Source organism: Telmatherina bonti (assembly GCF_933228915.1).
Source record: "Telmatherina bonti genome assembly, chromosome: 5".
Taxonomy (NCBI): Eukaryota; Metazoa; Chordata; class Actinopteri; order Atheriniformes; family Telmatherinidae; genus Telmatherina; species Telmatherina bonti.
This window is the reverse complement of record NC_136623.1, coordinates 9,901,798-9,923,279: the sequence shown is the minus strand read 5'-3', so window position 1 is coordinate 9,923,279 and position 21,482 is coordinate 9,901,798. Positions and strand designations below refer to the sequence as shown.

The 21,482-nt window shown below is 42.2% G+C and overlaps 1 protein-coding gene across 1 annotated transcript in view; it reads right to left on the bottom strand.

The window, feature by feature from the left end:
• LOC306755874 (ubiquitin-conjugating enzyme E2 E2) overlaps positions 1-21,018 on the bottom strand; it is a 37,037-nt gene extending 16,019 nt beyond the window's left edge. Inside the window, exons 1-3 of the mRNA XM_079240437.1 lie at positions 20,891-21,018; positions 19,033-19,216; positions 18,106-18,156 (exon numbers count right to left, since the gene is read on the bottom strand). Coding sequence (XP_079096563.1) covers positions 18,106-18,156; positions 19,033-19,208 — 227 coding nt within the window. The 5' untranslated portion in view covers positions 19,209-19,216; positions 20,891-21,018. The remainder of the gene's footprint in view (positions 1-18,105; positions 18,157-19,032; positions 19,217-20,890) is intronic.
• Positions 21,019-21,482: the final 464 nt, after the last annotated feature.

Genomic DNA, 21,482 nt, shown 5'->3' with positions numbered 1-21,482 from the left:
TGCGCTACGTCCAAGTGGTAATTAAAGCAGGAACAAGTTAAATTCATGGTGAGGATCACTTCCCCCCATCTTGCACTCAGCAGCTCCAGCTGCAATAACTGTGACTGAATATTTTTATATGTGGTGGTTCCCTCAAAACAAGACTCCATTTAAATATCAAACATGCATTTTATGAGAGTTTAATCAAACACTAACGATGTGTCGTTGACCAGGACAGCTGTCATGGTGGCCAGCTACCTCGGAGGTTTTGGATGAATGAAAATCATCAGCTAATTTAAACACACAATCTGTAACATCATTGCCGTTTGACTGACATAAAAGGGGTTTTCACATGTTTAACACTACTTTTACTGCATACATGCAGACATCAGCTGATAATTATTGAAAAAAAGGGTTGAAAAAAAAAATCCAAATCAAACTAATTACTTGTCCAATTCATCACTCCACATATCTTCTAATGTGAAATCTGTTAACATGAGAAAAGATGCACAATAAGCTATAAAAGTCTGACAATTACCAAATGTTTTGAGGTGTTTTGGCCTCTCATAAGCTTTGATTATTCATGTCAGCAACTCAAACTAGGCTTCCCATGCTGTATTCAGAGCCGAGGAATATACAACCAACACGTAAGACAAGGAGGATGATCTGATAAGAATTTGAGAGGACTTTGGTGGAACTTTAGCAAATCTACCAATGTGCTTGAGGTATTTTTAGTGTCCTATGACTACAGATGTGAGGGAAAGAAAGTAAGGAGAGACACTGCTAGTTCTCTTCTACAACCAGGTGAGGAAAGCAGACGGAATCACCTGGAGCGACGTGTAGCATCACCTTTACGCCTGCTACATCCTCCATGAGAAGCAGGAACTTTTTCATGTTCTTGAGGCTCCGAGAAGAAAACAACGCCATTTTGTTCTCGCTGACGTGATTAAAGACGGTTTTCGACACATCAGGCTGAAAAAACCTTTCTTTTGTGGCTTCGAGAAGTATTGTGTGATTGGGCGGACATTTGAGGTGGGCGTGGTTAACATAGAAAAACATGAAGCGGATGGTTGCTGCTTCTGCTGATGCAAGTAAAACAGGTTGTTTTGATAAAACAGCTGATCGAGGTGGTGAGAAAAGATTAACATTTTTACAACATGTGGCATTTAAACACACGGACGCACAACCCGCTCTGCTGCAGACGAAGCTTCTCATCCAGCAGACATCGCCGTGTGCAGTGACACTTCCCCCGTTGCAGACGAAGCTCCTCGTGGAGGATGAATGGACCAGATGAAAAAGATTTTTTTTCTTGTTCTTGTGGCTTTGAGAGCAAGAACAAAGTTCTCGCTTCTCATGGAGGATGCAACAAGCCGAAGATGAAATCAAGGCTCGTCTACATGACAGCAGGAGCTGTTTGATAAAGATCGACGGGGTTAAATGTGGTATCTATAATCTGTGACCCACTTCTGCATTTTCATAAACAATTCCAACTAATTTACAATAATTTATACTGCATTAAGCAAAATGGCTCAATAAAACTCTGCCTGAAGCCACTATTATATAACTGATGTTGACACACCTACATAACATTTTATACCCGCTCCTGAAGCACGCTTGGCTTACTTTAATCTCATTATAAACAGTTTTTCTCAGAACATCTCAAGCTGTCTAAATATTGCACCAATTTCTCTCTTCAAGTCTAGAACCACGTGGGTTTCTACATTCTGCAGCACTTATGTCCGCAGAGACATACTTGCTCGCAGAATTGCACCTCCATCTCAGTTCTGAAAGTGTGTTGAGATAAAACTAGGAGGTGCAGAAGCAGCTGGATCAGCTCACCCCGACAGTGATAGAAGTTTTGGTGCACGCTGCTGTGCACAAAAGGGGAGAACAGTTACCGAGCTTTAAAAAGTGTCAGTACGCCCACTGCGGGTGTAAACTGGTCAAGTGTGATCGGATGAAAATGTATCCCAGGGTTAAACCTGTATCACTTTACAAGTGAAACACTATTATGGTCTGTAAGGGAAGATGAAGGCGTCAACCACAGCGAAGAGTAACAAGCCACATTTACAGAACATGTCAGACTTGTTACTGTCTGACAAGCCAGAGAGGGAAAACCTCACTAATGACTCCATACATCGTACCACACAATAACCAACCAGTCGTCAGTGACGCTTTCAACTTCAGTGGTAAATAATCCGATGTAATGTTGCGATCCAGACGGTGCCACGAAAGGCCAAAGGAAGTGGAAGACAAAGTTGGATTAAAACTAATGGAAAAACAAGAAGGAGCAAAGAATCAACTTCACGGTTTGTCCGCAGTGTTGGTGACAAATATTACAGAATTTGCTCGATCATTATAATACAACCCCCCTCCCCCCAATAGCTCTTACAACCCCACCAAGTAGGTCTAGATCATTTTATAAGTGCTAAATCACAACTTAAATCATCTGAGTTCTCTTTCCTTCTCTTTTAATAAACTAAACAGTGTGAAGTTCTTTGCCTTAATACACACCAGTATGTCATAGCAGCTTTCTGCATCAGCATGGTGGAGTTCTACTGGTTGCACGTACGCAGCACAGACTGTATGAAAAAGATGGGTGGAGCCTCCGTGATGTCACCCATACGTTTCTGAAGAGCTGAACTGAAGCTCAGTGGGCGGTTCCTACCATCGCCATCTTGGCAGGGGCATGCGCGTCGTCTCGCCCGGAAAATACAAATATGGGCAAAGAGGTAGAGCTGAGAGCGTCATGGTGGATGATTGACATGGAGCGAACTCCGAGCTGCCTGTAGCTAAGAGCTAACCGACCTAACCTGGGGTCTGTGGGGATTCGCTCTGTTTTGCAGCCCCTAGTGGATGAAGGGGAAACTGCAGTTTTATGCACTTCCGCATAGACTTCACTTTTATCGGCCGGAGGCTCCGCCCATCTTTCATATACGGTCTATGGTATGCACACAGTTCCACTCCCACCATCGGGCTGGGACAGTGTACCGGAAAAAACCTCATCCACCTGAGTCAGGACTAAAACACCAGTATTTGTTAACCTCCCCCATAGAGGAGAAGATGGAAATGCTTCCATCATACCAAAAACTTCAAGCCATCATGGGAACACACAGCTGAATAATCCTAACACTGATGTAATAATTTCTGAGTCAAATTACACCTTAAAATAGATCCAGTGTTTTATTGCTGTACATTTGGAGTGACTCTTTATTCACTTCATCCTGACATTTCAGAAGCTGAACGTTTGTCTCTTTTCCTTGTTGAAAACGTCCATGACGGACTGGGTATTGCCACTAATTTCCTGAATCGATTCTCCTCACAATAGTGTGATTTATATTAAATCTGATTTGCATCATTTTTATGCAACACAAAGTTTTTTCAATTAAAAAGATTCTCATAACTATTTCTTATAAAACCTGTTTACATGACCATCAAAATCAGATATCTGGGAGTAATCAGATTACTTTACTAATCTGACATGACGCATTGACATGAACTTCTATTTGAAAGATTGTTGTCTGCATTTACCTGTTCATTATCAAATCTGATTGGGTGTACATGCGTGCATGAGGATGTCCCTTCAGAACGTTCAGTGTTGGTTAAACACACAGAACCCGTGGTGTTAGCGTTAGCTGCTAATGTGTGCCGTAATAAGCTGCTACATTGTTTAAATGCGAATGTAATCCAATGAAAGAAAACTGCAGTTCAGAATTAATGTGATGTAAGCTGAATTGAGGCATACAGGTGTCTTGTTGCAGCTGTGAACATAATTCACCAAAAAACCTTTATCCCTCTTTATTAATGAGTTTTTAAATTTTTTAATCCCATTTTAAAAATCTGCATTTAGCAAGAAGCTGATTTGGGACTGAAGCGACACAGGAAACCTCTCAGTTGTGTGACGCCATCGTGCATCGGTGAGGCACATGATAATAGGGTCGCTGCTGCCACTGGAAAAATCTCTAAACTTCATTAATCAGAATATGATTAAATAAATTTGATCCATTCTGAATTGATTGATGACTTTTTAACACAGCTCTATGACGACATTTGGCAATTTTATATAAATGGCAAACTGTGATTTCATCCGTGGAAAGAAACCGACATCTTTAAAAAATACTTTCAGATTTCATGCATGTCATTAAATAACATTATTTTATGCAATCAGTTAACTTTTTTTTTTTTTTTTGTATTTCAAATCCACCTGATGACAACCCTGGCTAATGTTTTGCTCTATATCACATCAGCCTTCGTAGCAATCCTTCCTCTGTAACCAACACTTTAGATTTCTGTACAATATGCACCTCAAGGTGATGCTTTTATTGCCACTGCACAACTCCAAAGCTTCCCGGACACGATCACAGACAGCTAACTGTTTTACATCAGAGTAGCAGGAGAAAAGACGATGATTCGAGCATCTTTTGAGGCTCGTGATTGAGATAGAGATGAGCAGCCATAGCAGAGGTCCTCGCTCAACAACAGCATGGTTGTAGTGGATCTGACAACCGCACAAGGGTGGTGAACAAAGGCTAAGTCAATAACTGAGCATGCCACCGCTGGCTGTTGCTTAGAGACCTGCTCCCCCGACCGACTAGAGCTCCTACGGTGCTTTGTTGCAGCTGGTTGAGGGTCAGCTCATGTAAGGTCTGACAGCCTCTCACTCGGCTCTTAGTTTAGGGAAAGGTAGGGAGTGTTGTATTCAAGGAAAGTGGGAGATGAGTCACATCAACTCATCCAAGTGTTTGCTGAAGATCCCATTAACCAGGAAGAGCCTGATGGGTAGTGATGTGAACCCCCTGTTATTTTTAGCCCACATTTTTCCCCCACAGCACAATTTTCTGAAAAAAGAGAGCAGTCAGATAAATGTTGCCTCTCACCTCTGTCATTCTTTGTAAAAAAAAAATAAAATAAAAAAAAGATAGACTGACAGATTTGCAGATCACATATGCGTGACACCAACCACAACAAAGCTGCTTTATGGATTTTGTGGCGGGCAGGAAAACAATAACCACCGTGTAAATAACATCTGCAGCACACTGTCAGCCAAATGCCTTGAATCAGTGAGTATTCGGGTCATTTGTTTCAGGGGTTGGGGGGGCGGTACATTAGTGCGCGGGTGTCTGGGAGAATCTTGCCATTGCCCTGTCCTCTGAGATTAAACTCATGCAGGAACCCAGTTTGACAGCTGGGCTGGCTCCTCCACAGCAGAGAACCAAAATAGAGTTTAACCACAGACTCGCATTGTTTCCTTTCTTTGAGATATTTTCTTTCCTCTGACAGAGAGAACACTTCAGATTCCTCCAAAAAAAACAAGTGGTTGCATTTCATACGGATCTGTTCCACAACCTCACATCATTCCATCATTTTATACATCAAGCTCCTGTTCCTAGAAATCTATCCACGCCTTGCCCAATAATCACAGACAGAAGTAATAATTTCCATATATATCGAATGACCTTTCCTTCTCATGATACAGTGCAGTATGAGAGACCAGAATGTCCTTTGCCCGTTTAATCATCCATGCTCCTTTATTTCATTGTCAGGGCAATCTGCAGATTGGTGCCAAAAGATAACCTTTATCTGACAGCATGAGCTGAGCTAATCTCTGGAACGTCGCCGACATATCTCATAGTTATTGTCACCCAGAACCAATTCCCACAGACATCGGGAATCGGGTTAAGTTGATGAAAGAGAAGTGTGTGCTCTCACAGGTGAATTCACAAGGTCAGGTGAATTTATTACCCGAGATCAATGTTAATGCTGCTGGGAGAAAAAAGACTTTTCTTCCTGTTTTTCAGGTCTTGTAAATGAGCAAACTGTTACATAATTTGAAACATCAAAGCTGATTTTAGGTCACTGCAGTGTAAATGAAAATGCCTGACAAAAAGATTAAAGACAAAAAAAAAAGCAAGCTGCGCTTTTCCAGCTGAGGACCAGCGGGAACAAACGTGTGATTAAAATGCGCATGGAGTTAATACCCCTTTTTGTTACAGATTTTGACAGCACAATCACAGGTTTTCAGCCAGACAAAAGTAAAGGTCCCAGTATGATTTTGCATGGCCTCAGTTGCTGCTTTACAAACATTTTATCCATCTGCTGTGATTAAACACACTTGGATGCTCTTTTTCCTTTAAAAAAAAAGCCTCAATCCTTGGTGGAGGAAACACCTTACTGACATGGTGGCATCGCACAGTTGCTGCAGATTTGTTGGCTGCACATTCACGATGAGAATCTCCCGTCCCACTGCATCCCAAAGGTTTTCCACTGTGTTTCTTTAAATATATATGTACTTTTATCAGTCTTATCTCCTTTAAATCCTTGCTATGTTGGAGGAGGGAGGAAAACGGAGCATTCTTTGTTTTTGTCTTGTCACTCGATCAAGAACCAGTCTGTCAGGTTTAGTGCCTTTTGGTTGTGGAATCCCAAATGCTTTCAGCAAAACAAATCTACCTGCAGTTATGAGCAAAGTAACCTTGTTGGATTGAGTTCTGGTGACTGTGGAGACCAGTGGAGTACATGTTGAAGAAAGCAGTTGGAGATGATGTGAGCTTTGTGACATGGTGCATCATCCTGCTGGAAGTTTCTATCAGAAGATGCTACACTGTGCTTATAAAGGGATGGACATGGTCAGCAGCAGCACTCAGTTAGGCTGTGTTGGTTAATGGTGCCATGTTGGTACAAAGGGGCCCAAAGTGAGTCAAGAAAACTGAACCACCAGGAAGCCTGAACCGCTGACACAAGGCAGGATGGATTCATGCTTTCACGTTGTTTCCACCAAATTCTGAGCCAAACATCTGACGGTGGACCAGTCTTCTGTTGTCCAGTGTGAATTAGGACAGCTCGATTATTTTGACGGAAACAGATATCGCGATTATTTAACACAATTAACCATTTTTTTTAAAACAACGCTACGCGTCGTGGCGTTCTGGACTCCGTGTCATGCATTATAACCGTCTAATGCACGGTTCTGAGTTGTTTAATCCGCTTTTATCGCTTATATAGGAACTATTTTACGTTGGCCTCGATGTACGTTTATGCCAAACAACCGCTGTCAGGCTACAGCGTGTTTTTCTCATTCTCCTGTTAAAAGACAGCTGATCTGAACCAGCTGATTAACACGTTGCTATGGTAACGCCCCGTAACGGAGGAATATTCGGTGACTTAACTTGTCAAACTATGTATACGAAAATAATGCAGCCAGTTGTCACTGACAATGGTATAAACTATGTTTAGGTGAACTTCCACAACCGACTGCAGTTATTCTACATTGACCTGCAGCCGGAGCCGACTGAGACTGGCCGCCTGGGAGTGCTTTAGGACGGGAGAGGCTCCCGCTGCTCCTTCCTTACAGTAACTGCAGAACAATATGTGCCTTCAAGTCAGTCGCCAAAACACCAGAAAAGTCTCTAATAACTCCAGTAAAAGTTGCTAGATTTGTCGCTAGACACTTAACAAAATAAGTCGCCAGATTTAGCAAGAAAGTCGAAAGATGAAAGAAAAATAATCGCACCCTTTTATTTTTATGATTGTTGAAAACCCAGATCGTTATTGAGATTAAAATGCTTTTAATCGCCCAGCCCTCGTGTGAATTGTAGCTCAGTTTCCTGTTGTCAGCTGACAGGAGTGGCACCTGGTGTGGTCTGCTGCTGCTGTAGACCACATCCAGAGAACATATTCTGCCAGCATTGTTAGAGTTACTGGACCACAACCAATGTCACGCCACGTTCAAAGTCATTTAAATCCTCTCCCTTCCTCATACTGATTTGAACTTCTGTCAATCTTCTTGACCATGTCTACGTGACTTGTATTGACTTGTTGCCATGTGCTGGGCTGATTAGTAAGGGTGGGCCGATTCACTAATCAATGCATCCTGATGCAACACGTGCTGATTCAATTACAATTTGTAAATGTTCAAAAACAATTAGTTGTTGAGAGAAACTCAGCTATAAAGTGGGGCAGGAAAATAAAAGTCATACGTGCCACCAGATACTTTAGGGAAACAGACCAGGAGTCCATTCCCCTAAAGTGGGAAGCCAGGAAGTTAGCAGCTAACTTTGCATCCACCATCACTGAGCGTGAAATTTACTCATCAGGTTTGAAGGCTAATGTTTGAACACATTTTGGTTTTATGGACATGACAACAGACACAAGCAGGACAAGACTTGTTCCATATGAAAGTTGTTTAAATAAAATCTAATAGTGATACAACAAACATGTGACAACATCTCCGTTCCAGCCCAGGTTAAAGGAAGTTGTTCCTAACACAATGAAGATTACATGGAAAAATGTTAACAATATGGAAAATATGGGTTGGATTTATTCATGGTTCCACTTAAATAAAAGATGGTGAAGATAAATTTGATTGATTACTTGATTTAATGGATGCTGAGGAATATTAAGCAGTGTAAAGATAGCAAAGGAGTGAAGAAAAAAAGACTTCAATAAGGAAAAAAGATGCATTGAAAATCATTTAACACCCTGAACTGTAAGCTGCCTCAGATTGCACATCATTACTGATTAGTTAAGGTAACAAGAAAATAAATAGACGTACCTAATAAAATGGCTGAGCGTAAATAAAGTAGTTGCATGACAGTGTAATTAATTGTGTATTTGACTTGTTGAAACTTGATCCAAGTTTTCAGTTCTTCAGGTAACTGAGAATTTCCCTTTCTGACCTTTCGGGTGTTTTAGTTGTGACTTAATAGTTGTGGGAAGTGAGTTAGTGAAGAACAGAGAATGACAGAAAAGCAGAAGCTGGTCACAAATGAGGGATACATGACAAGTTATATGATAAAGATTACTCAGAATCAGCCGTTGTCTCGCATGTCAACAGTCTCAGCTTCTGCAAAATTATTCAGTAAAGGAGTCCAGTTCCACTTTTACAGCCGAGAAATAAAACTAATTTCTGCATCTTTTTCTCTCAAAATATTAAAGAAACTTTTTTAAACCAGAAGTAATTGTCATCAGATAAAGTTTTATACTTTAAGAAATTTTCTTCGTTTTTCTTTTAAACTCACAGATGAACACAGAGAAAGCAACTTGATGCCAAACTTGTTGAGTGACATTTAAATGATGGCTCAGTGGTGACTACATTTTTGGGAGTTACAAACTTGTAGCTTGTTTTTTCTCACAGTATCTCATCCTAAATGAGTACAATGAGAAACCGGGGAGGAAGAAATGTGTAAACATTGTAAACAAAATAAATATGTTTTAAACATGTCTCCAGATGGATGTCGTGAACATCAGTCTGCATCTGCATGTTAACACCTGCTAAAAAAACAAACCGGTCTGCCTTCATACTTTTTCACACGCTTTGATTGGAGAATAAACACATTAATGCTCCGACAGAATGTGCCGTGTACCGACAGGCCCCAGTTTGATTTATCCTTAATGTTTTCCACTGCGACACTTGTTTGACAGTGAACACAGCCTCCCTTGATTCATGTGTGTCATTGAATTCTCAGTGTTCTCGTTTGTGAGGTGGTTTTCTGGCAAACATTTTGTCCACAGTGTTATTGATGGTCTTGTGGAGTCGTGACGCTCGCAGCACGGCGTGAAGACATTTTGCAGCGGGGCAACGCTGAATTCACAGTAGCAGTTTAGGCTGAAAATGACTAAAGGCTAATCTGAAGCTGACGTTAAAGCAAACAAGAATCTTTTGGCAAGCAGAGAAATGTTGTAACTCACAAGTAAACAATGGCTCTCAGATCCCATTGCGCTTGTGACTGGAATCTCAAAAAGCTAATGGATTTCCATTTGAAGTCACAAATCACAGCTCCTGCCAAGTAGGTTTTAAGTGTTGCATTGACATATTTGTGGTTTTGGAGGGGGGGGGGGGGGGGGGGGGGGGGGTTGTTAATGCTTGAAACAGTCTGCTGTTATTGGTGAAATGAAGAATAACAAGTGAAGAACATCCTAAATGACTGACCCTTTCTTTCTGTTTAACAACACATTTCTGTTTCTACACACCTTGATGCTGATTCACTGCAGAGTAGAAAAAAAGACAAGAGTACGGTGCTCCACAAGAGATCCTGCAGCTCAGCTTGTTATGATCATTGACCTTTTTGGGAAAAAGCCCATTCCCCTCACCCACCCCGTCTTTAATGCCAAATGGCTGCCGAGAGTGCTTTTGTGGACGTACCAGGGAGGCTGAAGGGGATGTTTGTAATTATGCCTGAATAGACTTTTGGTGGAAGGCTGTAAAATTAAAAATATTAACATCCTGCGCTTGGCTAATTTAGTTCCGAAACTGCAAGTGGTTGCTGTTTTCTGTCCAGTTTTTTCCGCTGCAAACCAACTCGTGTGTCAGCAAAAAAAAAAAAGAAATCAAACTTGTTTTATTCAAGCAGAAAAATGTATGTAATTACCCTGCGACACACTCGGGAGATTACCAGGTTGCTTAAATGCATTTAAATAAATGAATAAAATATTCCTAGCATTAATTAGGATTTGACTTTTCAGCAGAATTGCTTTGTTTTGTAAGTAATGCTGACATGTTTTGTGTTTTCACGACTCTGTGGTGTCATCGTCCCTCACCACACAGCCCTGCTTTGTTTGATAAGTGATATTTTTCTGACTCATGGCGTTGTGCTGCTTTCCATATGCTAAGCCTATGTTTTATGGTAATGATATATACTCTGTGGTAATCTGTGGCCTGAGGCGAACATTTACTCTTCATCAGAGGCCGGTAGCATGCAGCAGCACACATGTTGTGGAGAAAAGCGCTTACTGCATCAGAATCTGTGTTGTTTTTTGCAGAATTACTGAGAAAACCAGAGGATAACGGACAGATCTGCCTGCTAATGTATTTACAGCTTTGGAAGGCATGACTTTAAACCTTCATGAAAGACCACTTCTTCAAATCTCTCTTGCAAAGTATTTTTCCCCAGTTCAATGCACACTGCTCTTTAGATTGACCGAGCCCAGTATGCAAGGTTGTCTCCCTCTGGGAATTCACTTGTATTATTCCTTTTCACTTGCATCCACCTACTCAACTATGTCCTTCTTTGCTGAATAAACTTTCCAGTCAGTGATTGCATTATTCATCGAGCAGATAATACCTAAAAGGCTTGATTTAAAAACAAAAAACAAAACATGAACCATGTCATTTCACACCATAAGGCAGGATAAAACAGAGAAAGGAGGTGTCACCTCGGCTATTGAGCATACAGTAATTGGTCTTGAGGTTCTTTCATGCTTGGAGGAAAAGAAGATTGCTTCATTAAAGTTCCTCCTCAGATACCCGCAGCAGCCACGCTGATAGGAAACCAGACCTTAACTGAATGACTCTGTCATTAGAGGGGAAAAAAGTGTGCCTGTAGGAAATGAGCTGGAATAGCAAGAAGTGAAGTAAAAAAAAAAAAAAAAAAAAAAAGCTGATAATGGATTTATTTGTGCTTAGCTGTAATCACAAGCATCATGTTTTATTAATTAGGTCCTCGGTGCGGGTTTTGCTCAGACAGCTGTTTATCTGCTACCATGGACGACCAGCAGTGTGACAGGCAGCTCGCTTCGTGGCTTTCCTCACCGTCACACATGTGCTCGATGACATCACTGAAAGTATCAAACGACGGCGTGTGACTGGTTGGACTGCTAGATGTGTAAGTCCTTGTTCAGTGAACAAGCCAGCTGTGGGTAGCTTGGAGACATACAGATTATACTGGCTTCGCACAGTGACCAGTTATTTTTCCCTTCGTTGGCGGAAAAGAGACCATAAAAGCCTTTTATACCATCCTGCTGCTTTTAACAGCTGTTAGTCTGTTTAGTGTGTTCAGCTACATTCACACTAAACCTGTAGCTGCATCACCTACATGGATTTGTAGAAATATGTCTCGTATTGAAGAGGGGAAATTTGCTGATTTTTCTCTAATTGCTGATTTTCTCATTGCATATAGTCATGCAGACATGGTCATAATGACTTCCTCAAGCTGAAACTGAGCTTCAGAGAGAAGATTTAGGACTGAACGTGACCTGGTTGTTGGTAGGGCTGTGACGATACGCTTTTGTCCAGATTCGATTCCGATTTTTTGGGTGCGATTCGATTTAAATTGCGATTCTCACAATTCTTCAATATTGCTGATTTTTGTAGATTAAAAACAAAATAATTGTATAAAACTATTTTTTGGACGTCATTTTTCTTGATTTCAATTAAGAAAAAACAACACAGTAGCCAGACCATCATTCTGCTGCTATAATGCCCAAGAAGACAAGTAAAAAGATCAATAAAAACAATAAAATGACCAAAAATTTACAATGTATTTTTCTTATTTATTTGAAGAAATAAAAAAAGATTTTTTTTTTTAACAAAAAAAGCTATTTAATATTGTGAAGCAAAAAATCCCAATATTCAATTTTTTTTATTCGATTTTTCCACCCCTACTGCTTTTGTCTGGCCACAAAATGGAACCAGAAAAACCAGAAAATAAGAAGATTTGGATGAAAGTAGCTTGTTTCAGAGCTTCAGTAAACCGCTGGATCTCTAACCAAACTCTTAATCCATTTGGATTCTGGAAAATGAAATTTTTATTTGCCCTAATGTGACGGCAAACAAATCATCTGATCGACTCATCTGAGGGGAGAGGCGTGATGGGACAGGGTAGGAAAAAAATGCATGGACAGAATGTATTCAAGCTAACAGTGTACATAAACATATCTTACAGAAGAAAATATTGTTTGTAATTATGGCTGCTCGATTATGACAAAAATTATAATCACGATGATTTTGACTGAAATTGAGATCTCAATTATTTAACACGATTATCCAGTATTTTTAAACAACGCAGTGGGTCGTGGCGTTTTAACAAAAAGAAATATTTTATAGTTGTCAAGCAAAAAAAATCCTGATTTTTGGTTTTTCGATTCATTTTTACCAGCCCTAGTATTGTTGGCCTGAGTATTTACTGGGATTTTCACACACACAACCATCTTTTCACAGAGAAGGTCTGAAGAAGAGATAATATCCAGCAAGCAGCAGTTTGTCTGGACCTAGATATCTGGTTGATGTCAGAGGAGACTGGGCAGACTGGTTGGAGATGACAGAAAGGCAACTGGAAGTGAAATTAATACTGTTTCCATGCAAGGTGTGCAGAACAGCATCTCTAAACACACAACCCGTCCAGCCTGGAAGCAGATGGTCTCCAGCAGCAGAAGACCACAGCGGGTTCCCTCCTGTCAGTAAGAACCAGAAACTGAGGCTACAATTCACACAGACTCACCAGAACTGGACAATAGAAGATGGAGAAACGTTGCTGGTCTGATGAGTCTCCAGTTCAGCTCCACATTCACATGGTAGGATCAGAATCTGCTGGAAACATCATGACAACATGGATCCATCCTGCCGTCAGGATCACCGTGGCCAGGGGTTTTATATTGTATATGTATCGAAACAGTTAAAAATAACATGTTTCTTCATGTTTCAGTGACTAAAAGGAGAAGAAACATGTCCTGGTGATCTGAGGTTGAGAAAGAGGCTGACATCGTCACCGTTGACAGGTCGTCGAATGAAACGCCGTGCGTATTACCTTCTCTGACCAATAATACGATCCAGTGATCAACACGAACCTCCAAGCAGTATTCCTGTAGCCCCCCCTTCCCTTTCCTCCTGTGTCCACCCCCCCTGCACCCCTTCATGAATATTGATAGGTCCTCCCTGCTGTGCTTAATGGCGACGCGGTGAAAAATGATGCCGGCTGTGTCACTCACACACAATCCCCCAGGGGCGCACAGAAAACTAATAAGCAGCCCCCACAGACACGAAGATGATCCCATCAGAACTGGAGGTCAGAACCTACAACAAAAGCCGCCTCATTTTCCTCTGAGCTGAGATGATGGAGATACATATTCATGGCAGAGCTGTAAGCCAGCATGAGAGCATGGGAAGTTGCATGATATCATCGAGCTGTGACAACTGTGTTTTCAGCATCTTGAAGGCATTACATCACAACTAGAAAATCCCATGACCAAAGAGGAGTAGTTTCCTCCACAGATCGGTCCTGTAATGCCTCTAAAAGCCGTTCAGAGGGAGAAACTACATTCAAGGCAAGCGACTGATGTTCGTATCAAGCAGAAAATGATACACGAGCTGCTGCTGGAAGCATGGATTCTTTTCAGCATCACTTTATCTACCGTTTAATCAAATACTGTCAAGCGAAGAGCTGAAAGAATACCAGTGCCTTTATCTGAAACAGTCCAAACCTATGTTCTGCAACACGAGACACTGAAGGATTTCTGTAACCTACGCACAGCTGGATTACCTAACAATACAAGTCAATACAAGATCATCACAGGGTTTATTTTTTAAATAGAAGCGATTGCATAATGAAACTACAGAACCAGACACGTAAAGGTGACTCACAAATGAAAAACGGTGAGCAAGCGAAGCAAAACAACATCCTTTTTCTCAATGACAGCAGGCTGCAGAAGAAGGAAAATATGGGCTAATAGTCCAAAACACAATAGTAGAAATACGGTGCAGCTGCCAGGAGTTTCATTCAGCTCCTCCAGCTTGTGGGGATTTCATCACATGGGTGGAATTTAGGCTAAACTCAGCGCTATTCATTCAAAACCAACTATAAAATAAATGGATAGGTTTTCATCAAAATGACACTGCTGTATATTTTATACATACTCCTTTTTTTAGACATACTGTGAAAGAAAAAAGAGAAAAAAAAGCTTTTTAAAGCATGTTTTCATCAGATATTTGTTATAAGAGCAGTTTAACATAGAGGAGAGGTGGCTGAAAGGAGTGTCAGCGATAAAGAATAACAAAATATGAATGATGGAGAAGCCTGCTGACAGAACAGGAGCTGATGCTCAACCATGTGCTTTCAGAAGGGCTCAGGCTTAACTTTATTCTACATTTAAGTTTTTGTCAATGTAGCTAATTTTATACCTCTATTCAAGTTGGAATGCAACAAAAAAGTACATTTTATGATCTGAATAGACATAAATATTCATTTTTCTTTGAAAGCAACATAAAAAAGCCTCTTCCAAATCACCAGAGGAGCCATTCTGTGATTGCATCAACTTTCCTTCAGTCTTATCAACTTCCACTTCACTTACTGGTTTCTTTTACTTCCCAGACAGATTAGCAGAAAGCTGACAGACACGGGGCTTAACAACAACACCTGATGTTGCGGCTGCCTGCCTTCAGAGGAAAAATTGCCGTCGCTACCTTTTCAAAAATGGATTATTTTGCTGTTACTCTTCAGTATCATTGAACAATCTCGGTGTAAAATGTTTCTTTCGCTCCCCTTTGAATCTGAATAGTCTGACACTAAAAGCTGACATTTACTAGGATGTCTTTGACACTGAATATTGCTCTGCCATCCCTACCCTGCAGCTGTAATGGCTGTACGTTTATCTGTCCGTACAGGCAGTCCAAACCAGCGAAGTATATCACCAATAGCTGTTATTTTAACCACGTATTGCCGGCATCGGCTCAGTTAGCCTGAGCTTTGCAACAGTAATGACAGAGAGATAATAGCAACAGGAGTATAAACAGAAAGGAGTTTTATTCATCAGAGTAAGCAAAAGGAGAAAAGGACGTAAGTGAAGGCAGGGTGTCGGATCACCTTCAACCATTGTTACTTTAATTTAACTTTTAAAGCAAGCAAGGAAGAAATCAAATGTGTGAAACGAATATTTCCTGACATTTATAGACCTAACTATCAATTTACAGAGAAAAAACACTGTCAATCAATAATGCATCTACAGTGGTAGGAAGCAATAAGCTCCACCATACTGTTCACTCCATCCAAGGTGAGCACCACGTACGATCAACCACTCTGTCGTGTGATTAGCTGTGAATAACCGCGACATAAAGACCAATCTTCACACCTTTGGAAATCCAATAACACCGATAAGCCCGTTGTGTTGTTCTTATTGCGAACCTTTTCAAAGTTTACTCTCAGTCAGATTAGAGCAATGTTTGTGCATCCTGCTAGAAAAGCCTTCAAAATCTGCTCTGTGTGCTTCAATAAGGTGTGCAGCGCGACTTGCCTCTACAATATACATGAATCGTATGTCAGTGAGAATAATTGTCGTGTCAAATCCTCTTCGGGATGCATGGCAACGATCAAAAAGGTGACAATCACACTGCCACGAATACGAGAGAAATAAAACTTGCAGCCAGTGGTGATTTCAAAGTAGTATTGCTAATTTCTTTACCATCATGAGGGTAAATATTATCCACTGTGTAGACACAGAAAGCCAGGAAGTGTGTGATTTATTATGATAGGAAGGACACTGAAATGATTGTGGTGTTAAATGCATTAAAGTGTTATCACAGTAACCTTAAAGGGAGGCTTGATAAAAAGGGACGCGTGTTTTATTACACTTATTAAGTGGGTAACTCCTGCTGCAGATGTTTGGATAAATTAGATCATCAACACTTTGCTTCACAGAAACACACAAAGAAAGAGCCTCTATTCATTACATATTTAAACTACATGATGAAAAAGGCAAATTCTCTGTGACTGGAACAAAATGGTGAGAGGATCTGAAGGACAGATAAGAAAGGCATACGGCTAGCAACCCCCCCACCCCCACCCCCAGCACCTCATTTGAGGAATCTCTTGAACACAACTCTGCTGTATGTGCCTCCTAAAGGGAGGAGGAGGAAGAGGGGGGCAACAGCCTGTGACTCCATTTGTCAGAGCAAATGAAATGAATAACCTTTCAGGCTAACCTGACCGGGAATGAGCAGCATACAAAGGACGACACTGCGGTTTGAGCTCGTTCATGCAAGCGCGCAAACACTGCCGCAATAGCTTTCCTGAGATTTTTCATGCACCTGACCCCCACCCTCGTCATTATTAGCAGAGGGCAGATATATCTGAGAGCGTCGCAGAAAAACGCGTTGTTAGATTTTGGAACAGACGTAGCAAAAGAAACCAGGATAATCCTGAAGAAGCTTAATTGTTTCCCAGGCAACTAGCTCCCCCACTAAGACGATGAGTGTGAAATATCCGCCAGCAATTATTTTACTTTCAAATGACTTACTTGTGTCCTCAAGCTAAATCCTTCATGTGAGCCAACCTAGTTTTTCTTTTTTTTTTTTTTGTGGTTTGGAGGGGAGGTGGGAGGGGGTTTGAAATAGATTATAAAGTCCTCGAGGAAAACAACATCTCTTTCAGCCTCCAGTATAATAACAAAAACGGGCTGTGAGCTGAAATGAAAAGGTTAGCTCAATGTTTATCGTTAATGATGGTGGGCTTCTGATGAGAGCCAGCAGGGGTGATTAATTCATGCAATAAACAAGGCTGTCTGGGGTGTAGTAATTTCAAAACGCAAGATGAGTCATACAAAGCTGTTTCCTTAATTATTTTAAGCAGGTGCTTATGAAAGAATATAGCCGATCTAAAAACGCTCAAAATAAAAAACAGCGAGCATCTCCCATGTCTCTTCAACAAAAGCAGCCTTCTATTTCCTTTAATTTGCAGCAGAGTGTAGATACAGAGTAATTATTGCGCCAAGCTAAACAGAGCTAGAATCAATGGTAGTGTCACTTTGTGCTGTTTAGGTTAATAAAGACGGGCTCCTGAGCAACATCCCAGATGCATGCCCTTTGTCGTGCTCACAGAGAGCGATGCACATGCAGTCTGCCACTCACGAGCGACCATCTCTCTTCCTCAAAGGGCTCAGAGCCGCGGCAGTTGTACACAATAACCATTGTCTGTGGTAAATCCCCAGCACAGCGAGAGGAGGGGTGTGTGTGTGTGTGTGTGTGTGTGTGTGTGTGTGTATGGAGGGGGACCACACGAGAATCGAAACACGTTTTAAAGTCACACTGCCACTCATTTTCCACCATTTCAGTGTAAGCGTAATACGCTCAATGTAAAAGGATCAACAGAGGCTACGGCGTCGACAAGAATGGCCGAGAGAGGCTCTTATTTACCTGAGATTACCATCTCCAACAAAAACACAAACAGCATTATGGAAACAGAAACAAAAGCATTACAACGCGGCCTTTCTCTTTTTTTTTTTCTTACTTTGTTTTTGATTTGAGCAGATGAGAAAAGCCGTGAAAGGAGCACATCTCTGTTGGCAACGTCTATTCCAGCTCGCATGCATGCTCAGGAGTCGTTACTGACAAGCTTTAGATGCACAGAGGCTGAATCTTCTTACCTGCAGTTCGGAGGTGGGTCTAGTGTTATTTCTGCAAGCTCCTTCTGAATCCTGGAAAGGAGACATTCCCTTGTTAAATTTTATGCCATGAAACCAGAAGTAACGGACATTCCTTTCATGCATTATGTGTTTCAAAAGCTTTTAATCTTATCTCGTCATCTATTGTTGTAGAATTTCAAAAATAGGTGTTGTGAATTGCTTTTGTTCAGTATTCCACATGAAATAAACATTTAAAATTCAAGTATTGCCAACTGAGTGCAGCGTTACTGTTTGGCGCAGCACTTCAGAAAACGCTATCCGTCCACGTTACAGCTCTTTTTGTCGAGGCCAAACACTCTGTAGATATGCGTTTCACTCAAAGCAAACTAAAAGTTTTAGATTATAGAACTTTTTTTTTCGTTTTTGGGTTAAAAGTGTTTTTGAAAAGTAAAAAAAAAAAGCTCATCTGCTTCTGCAACCTCCTTGCTCAACCGGTTGCCTAATTCTCTCATCATCTGATGATTTTAAGGAGGAAGCACCAGCTTGGTGGTTAGACTGTGTGTGTGTGTGTGTGTGTGTGTGTGTGTGTGTGTGTGTGTGTGTGTGTGTGTGTGTGTGTGTGCGTGTGGTTAGTGTTGCTGAGCTTGAAGCATATCTATTAAAACAAGCAGCCCAGATTGCGAATATCTCCTTTCAGATGACAGCAGTGACACTTCAGTACAGAGCTGTGTGTGTTACCTTTGTCTTTTTTATTCGGAGGGTTTGGTGTCACGCTGAATAGTGTGGATGTTTGGAATGACAACGCCTGTGGGACTGTAGTCTTTTTATACAACTTCACACCCTCAGGCACAAGAGGGAGAGGCCTTTCAGTTTAACAAACAGCCCCTGTGTAAATGCCGCTCTCTAAGCTCTAATTTAGACACCCCCCCCCATCTGCCTTCGACTCACCTCTTGGCACTAGTTGAAAGTTTAGCAGCAGTTTTACTGGAGATCTTGGTCTCCTTCTTTTTGGGCTGTGCTTGCTCTCGCTCCTGCTCAGGTGGTACTGTTTCCCTTTGTTCGATGTCAGAACTTCCCCCGCTTGTGCTGGGGCTGTCGTCTGGTCTCTGCACTTCGCTGGACATCGTGGGCCCTGAAAAGCACAAAACAGAGCGTTAAGTCCACAAACTGCTTGTGGTTGAGAGAATCTGCAGAAAGATGGGCGTAAATGAGGTTTCAACTGCTCAGATACGCTTAGCCATGACAACAGTCTCAAACAAGAGTGCAGCCAAATTCACAATTATATACATGTGTTTAAGATTGACACGACACATTAACCTAACAGTCTATTTAGTACAGATATACACAAAAAGCTGGCCCAGATTTAAGACAAGCCAGAGGACAGCTGCTTTATCTCTCCCTTTAAACGATTACTAGATGATATGATAGCTCGCTATCAACATGACAACTGACAAGACAGATCTTTGTCAACGTGAAATGCAAACACATCATCAACAGCAGATCAGGAGAGGTAACTGAAGAGGCGATCCGTGAAAACGAGCCTTGTCCCGGTTCTGTCCAACACCAACTGGAGTCCTCTTGACAAAGACATGGCTGACATCAAGGTCGGATTATCCAATGGGCATTGTGGGTACAGGCCCAGGGGCCCACGCCCACTTGGGACCCATGTGGGGTCCATGAAGGGCAAACACTAGCAGTTTGGACATAAAACAAAATGTACATAAAAGGAAGATAGTTGCATCACTGTGCCTAGGGTATTGCTATTGGTACCATTGGCTGAGAGATATTAGAAATGTAATTTCACAGTGTATCATTCACAATTTCCACAATGTGGCGGTGGGGAAGGGGGCCCCTGAAACACTCTGGGCCCAGGGGCCTGTGCACTTTTAATTCGGCCCTGGCTGCGTATGAAATATTGTTGCCACTTGAAACGGAACAACACATATTTATGAAACCTAACAAAAACGTTAAATTAGAGTAGAAAGATGAGGGGGCCTTTTCTGCCTCCCCCCCCCCCCCCCCCCGTGGGCGTTTCATGGTAATGATAGGGACATCAACGGCTGAAATGTACCCGCGTCAAACAGGGCAGAAAAGAGGACACAACCCCCCCACCAAAAAGAAATATGTGTGTTATGAGACATGACTTAATTTGCTTGGTCAAACCGGGTAGGTCAACGTTTATGGCCGTGAAACACACAATAGGGGTTTCGACGAGGGGGACTGCGCGAGAGGCGACTGTTGACGTTATTAGGAGCTAGCTGACGTTACGAGGCCGGGAGGAGGGGGAGGGGGGCGGAGGGGGAAAGTAGGGTTACCGCTGAAGGGTATTTAAAACAGAGAACAGGCCTCGTTTTCTTTTCATTTTTTATTTTCTCTCTCTCTCTCTTAAACTCGTAGGTAATACGCAGAGAAGAAGGCGTTTCTGTCGGAGTGGTCCGAAACAGCGGACGGTGGGGTTGGATGGAGGACGGTCAGCGGCAGGGCAAAGCGGAGCGCCGAGGGGGGCCCGGCGCGAGGAGGGGTGCGCGGGGGTGAACGTGCAGATCCTCGCCGTTTCTGGAGTGCCCACGTTGAGCGTTGGAGAGCTGTGACCCTATCTCGGCACAAAGGGAGGCTCGTCCCACACATCCACCCCCCCCCCCCCCCCCAACACACACACACACACACACACCTCCTCCCCCCTCTTTTCCTCCTCCTCCCTCTTCTTCTTCTTCTTCTTCACTGGAAAACGACACTCTTCACGGGACATTTTACTTACTTTTCGCGAATCTAGCGCGAGCGGCGGCACGCGGGTGTCGATATTTACCTGGCGGCTGGCCGTCGATGCTGCAATTCCGCACGGTAATCCCAAGGTAGCGAGAAAAAGTATATCCCCACACGGCCGTCTGCTCGCTCCCGTGTCCTTGCTGTTTAACTGGAGGCAGCAGCAGCAGAAAAGCGATTACACAGAAAACTGAGGCAGCCCCGGACCGCCTCCACGCGCGCTCCCGCTCTGCGCGCACTGCTGCTCGCGCACGTGGGCTGCAATGGTGATTGAGGTGTCCTGCGCGAGGGATTGAAAGGCCTGAAGATTTAGTTCAATATGCTAAAAATACACATGCTTTTGCTTCAGATTTATGTAAAAGAAAAAAAAACCGCTCCAACATCCTTTTAGCGTGTATGCATGTACACAGTTTCGCATTTAGCACCCCCACGTGCAGGAAATGTTCCCTCCCTTCCACCCCCTTAATTTCCCCCAACCTTGTTGCAATGCACAGCTTACGCATATGCACACAAAAGTAAGATGTGGGTTGCTTTGTTACTTTTGCATATCAGGCTTATCATGTCCAAACAATTCAATTCAACTTTATTTATCTAGCGTCAAATCACAGCAATGCCATCTCAAGATGCTTTACTGA